Raw genomic sequence first — 3,536 nt, forward strand, 5'->3', positions numbered from 1 at the left:
TCCGGCGCCAGCTCGACGGACGGGTCCGCGGAGTGGACGTCCCACGTGGCGGTGGAGGCGAGCACGGTCGCCTGCCCAAGTCAGTGATGAAGAATGACATCGTCGGCGACAACGGCCAACAATCGTCTCATGCGGCTTGCCGTCTCTCGGTGGAGTTCAGTCACTAGTCTTACGGCATTCACTCGTGAGTGAAGCGCAGGCCTGCTTTCCGGCCTTGGCCAAGTTGACCGCCGCGTCAGCCCCGCTCTCGTACCCTCCGATGACGACAAAATCGTCCCCCGGCAGCGACGCGAACCTAGAGACCAGAGCGATGACTGCGAGACTGCGAGACAGGAGGGTGCAGCCGAGCGTCTGCTCTAGAGAGAAAGGACCCTCTGCAAATGGGTGCTGCGTGCGCTAGTTGGAAGATCACAGCGGGTTTCAGCATCTGAGCTCGCGAACGAGCGCACCCGCGAGTTGTGCCGGCAGAGTTCGGCGCCTGCACAAGTGCAATACACCGTGTGGTGGATTGGTTGATCGATCAAACGCTCTGGTTGATTCATCAGCCATGTCGCAGGCAGAGCTCGGCACCTGCGATGGCGCCGCCGCCCTCGCGCGGGTACTGGAACTCGCCCGCCGCCCAAACGACGTACCTGTTCACAGCTGCGGGTGTGAAGAGAGGCTGCTCGCATCTGAGTCCCTCGCCCGCCGCCCAAACGACGTGCCTCGCCGTAAGCGTCTCGCCCGCGCGCGCCGGCCTATTCCCGAGCAACCTCGGGTGATCTTCGGGGAATCTCGGGCGCGGCCCGCTCACGCGAGAGGGCCGTCGCGCGGCATGCTCGCTGCTGCCGGGCTGGCTGCGCACGCCGACGCGGAAGCGGGGAGGCCCGCCCTTGCCGCCCTCCGCTTTGACAGAGATCACCTCGGTCAGCGTGCGCACGTTGAGCTTGGCCGACGAGGCGAGGGCGTCGAGGTAATCCGCATACTGTCCGCCGCTTGGGTGTTGCGCGTGCAGCGAGTATGCGGGCGAAGAGCCGTGCGCCACCTACAAGAAAGCTCCAAGACGGCTTAGGGGAGCTTCGAGTATGCGGGTGAAGAGCCGTGCGCCACCGAGTTGAGGTCAAACGAGTTGGTCCAGCCCTGGTTGTTGAAGGAGGGAGAGATGAACCGCATCTCCGCGGGCCAGCGGCGGAACGTGTCGCCGACTCCCTCGCCGCGCTCGATCAGCAGCACGCGGGAGGCGTCGAGCCCAAAAGTCTTTGTCAGCATCAGAGCGCAGCCAACCCCGGCTGCCCCTGCCCCAACGATGATGACGTCGACTGCGGCTGCGGCGCCGGAAGGCTCTTTGCCGGCTGCGCTGGCAGGAGCGGGGTCCTGCGGGAGGTCGGAGAGGAGCTTCTGCAGGCTGTCGACCTCACCCTTGGCCTCCTCGCACTCAGGGTCCAGCCGCACTGCGAGAGTGAAGTGGCGCCCCGCCTCCTCTAGCAAGCCGGCCGGTGGCAGCCCGCCCTCCTGCACCATCTTGGACAGAGCCGGGTACAGTAGCGCACGGCCGCGCGTGAGCGAGCTGCGTGCCATGAGCGGCAGGCACTGCAGTGCCTTCTCCGCCTCGAGCGCAGCATCGGCATACTGCTTCGCCTCGAACAGCGACTCGGACTTGACGGCGTGCTCTTCCGCCGAGGCGAGCTGCTGGTCACCAGTACCGCGGCGCTTCTTTGCCATTCTTGCTTTGGTAGCAGTAGTAAAGGTCGAAGGCACGGCAGCGTTCCTTCCTGTGCTCGCTGTGCTTGCTCGAGGCGTGCTGCGTTGTGCGGATTGCGTCTCTTTTTTCTTTTTTGGATTGGATTGGTTCGATCCGCATGGTACGGGACCCCATGAACACCCCAGTGCATGCCGTCCGCACATATGGGCTGCCATCGGCATACCACGGCGCAAGCTCACCGCGCCGGAGTTTTCTTGTTTCCTATCATCTAGAACACGAGCCGTCGTTGCCTGCCCTCCCGGAGGCCAGCCCGCTAGTCACACAAGTCCTCCGAGACCAGATGAAGGGTGGGCTCCTGCTTCCCCAGACAGCGCGAGAGGACCGCACTTTTCATACCTCTTGTTGCGGTTGTGTCGTGGCGAGACTCTGAGATTTCGAGAAAACCAAACCTATATATCTGGCCGGCTAGGGAACCCGACCGCCTAACGTACATCGAGGTCACGGGTGCAATATCTCTCGCTCTCGCCTTGGCCGGAGCTTGGCCTGGGGGTTGTCTGCGTTCCGTTGGCCACAAACCTCCCACTACTGTCACTGTACTCTCTCGGGACTCGGCGGCGTGCTTGGGCACGTTGCGGCGCTCTCGCTCTGTAGACGCGTCACGTCGGCCACTATCCGATCCGCTCGACTGGCTACGCTGCCCGGTGCCAGCCGACCGGACCTTCTTTTCCGATGCCAGATACCACGGGCACGGCCTTTCAGGCAGCCGAAGCTACTGCGGCGTGGCGGGGTTCGCGCTCGCCATCGCACTTGCGCCCAGCAGCCACCAATACCGACCCTCGTGCTTGCCCCACACGCCTTGCTCCAGCTCCGCCCTCGTCACTAGCGCGCGGCGGAGCGCCCTGCGCACCGCCGCGGGGTCCGCGTCCATCCCGACCTATTCACAGCGCCCCGCCGTGAAGAGACGCCGTTCTCAGCACCGTCACGGCGTCCGCGTCCAACTCGCAACACCATCCCGACCTCCGTCCTCCGATCGCCGTGCGGCGCGGCGCGGGTCCAGCCCGGCATGTCGGCGGGCCTAAACCAGAACAGCCGCGAATCAACACGCAAGGCTCGGCGGACAGGCAGCCACGCCGGCGTGTCTGCGGCGCCACTGCGACACGGGCAGCTGCTTGGCGGCGAGCCACGGCTCACCTGGAGGCACGCTCCAAGAATGGGGGCGAGGCTGCGGGTGCAAGGGCTGGCGGCGGGGCACGGCTCGCCAGGCAGCAGGTCCATCTGGTTGCCGACCTGAGGAAGGGTGCAGAGGATGTGAGCTCTACAGCACGCACCCTGCCCTCCGCCGGACGCAGAGCTCTGCAGCTCGACTGCCCTCTGCACTCGACAGCTCTATCGCGCTCTACAGGTCGCCGACTTGGCTCGACGTGACCGGTGCCGTCGGCTACTCTCGGTGGCACCTCGGCTAATCTCGGTGGAATCTCGGCCTGGCTCCACGTGACCGACTCGGTCTGCCGGTCGGCGACCCAGGCGCAGCCTCGCGAGCGGATCACGCCGTCGAGGCGGCCGCACATGAGCAGCTCGTGCAGCCGGGCGGGGTGGAAGGGCCTACAGTCCCGCGGCATTCCTCTCGGGTCCTCCCGGGCCACCTCGGGCCACCTCGGCTCGGGGTTCGGGTGGAAGGAGCGCCGGCGAGCGAAGAAGGCGAAGCGGCTCAGTGCTGGAGGTACCCACTCGCCGCTGCCCTCCTCCTCGCCGCTGCCCTCCCCCTCGCTGCCCTCCTCCTCGCCGCTGCCCTCCTCCTCGCCGCTGCCCTCCCCCTCGCCCTCCCCCTCCTCGCCCTCCTCCTCGCCCTCCTCCT

At 66.1% G+C, this 3,536-nt stretch overlaps 2 protein-coding genes across 2 annotated transcripts in view; both read right to left on the reverse strand.

The window, feature by feature from the left end:
* Positions 1-156: 156 nt before the first annotated feature.
* EMIHUDRAFT_252381 (hypothetical protein) lies at positions 157-1,701 on the reverse strand (the record flags this gene model as incomplete). The annotated part of the gene is made up of 5 exons (XM_005788708.1): positions 157-372; positions 450-478; positions 571-632; positions 753-1,024; positions 1,090-1,701. The coding sequence occupies 5 exons, from the start codon at positions 1,699-1,701 to the stop codon at positions 157-159; spliced, it is 1,191 nt and encodes a 396-aa protein (XP_005788765.1).
* A 410-nt stretch (positions 1,702-2,111) lies between these two features.
* Positions 2,112-3,536, reverse strand: part of EMIHUDRAFT_460544 (hypothetical protein) — a gene marked incomplete at its 5' end in the record, with an annotated part of 2,720 nt that continues 1,295 nt past the window's right edge. The window contains 5 exons of the mRNA XM_005788709.1: positions 2,112-2,615; positions 2,690-2,756; positions 2,830-2,872; positions 2,941-2,968; positions 3,163-3,283. Of these exons, the coding sequence (XP_005788766.1) occupies positions 2,451-2,615; positions 2,690-2,756; positions 2,830-2,872; positions 2,941-2,968; positions 3,163-3,283 (424 nt within the window). The 3' untranslated portion in view covers positions 2,112-2,450. The remainder of the gene's footprint in view (positions 2,616-2,689; positions 2,757-2,829; positions 2,873-2,940; positions 2,969-3,162; positions 3,284-3,536) is intronic.

Source organism: Emiliania huxleyi, assembly GCF_000372725.1.
Source record: "Emiliania huxleyi CCMP1516 chromosome Unknown EMIHUscaffold_1325, whole genome shotgun sequence".
In the NCBI taxonomy this organism is placed as follows: domain Eukaryota; phylum Haptophyta; order Isochrysidales; family Noelaerhabdaceae; genus Emiliania; species Emiliania huxleyi.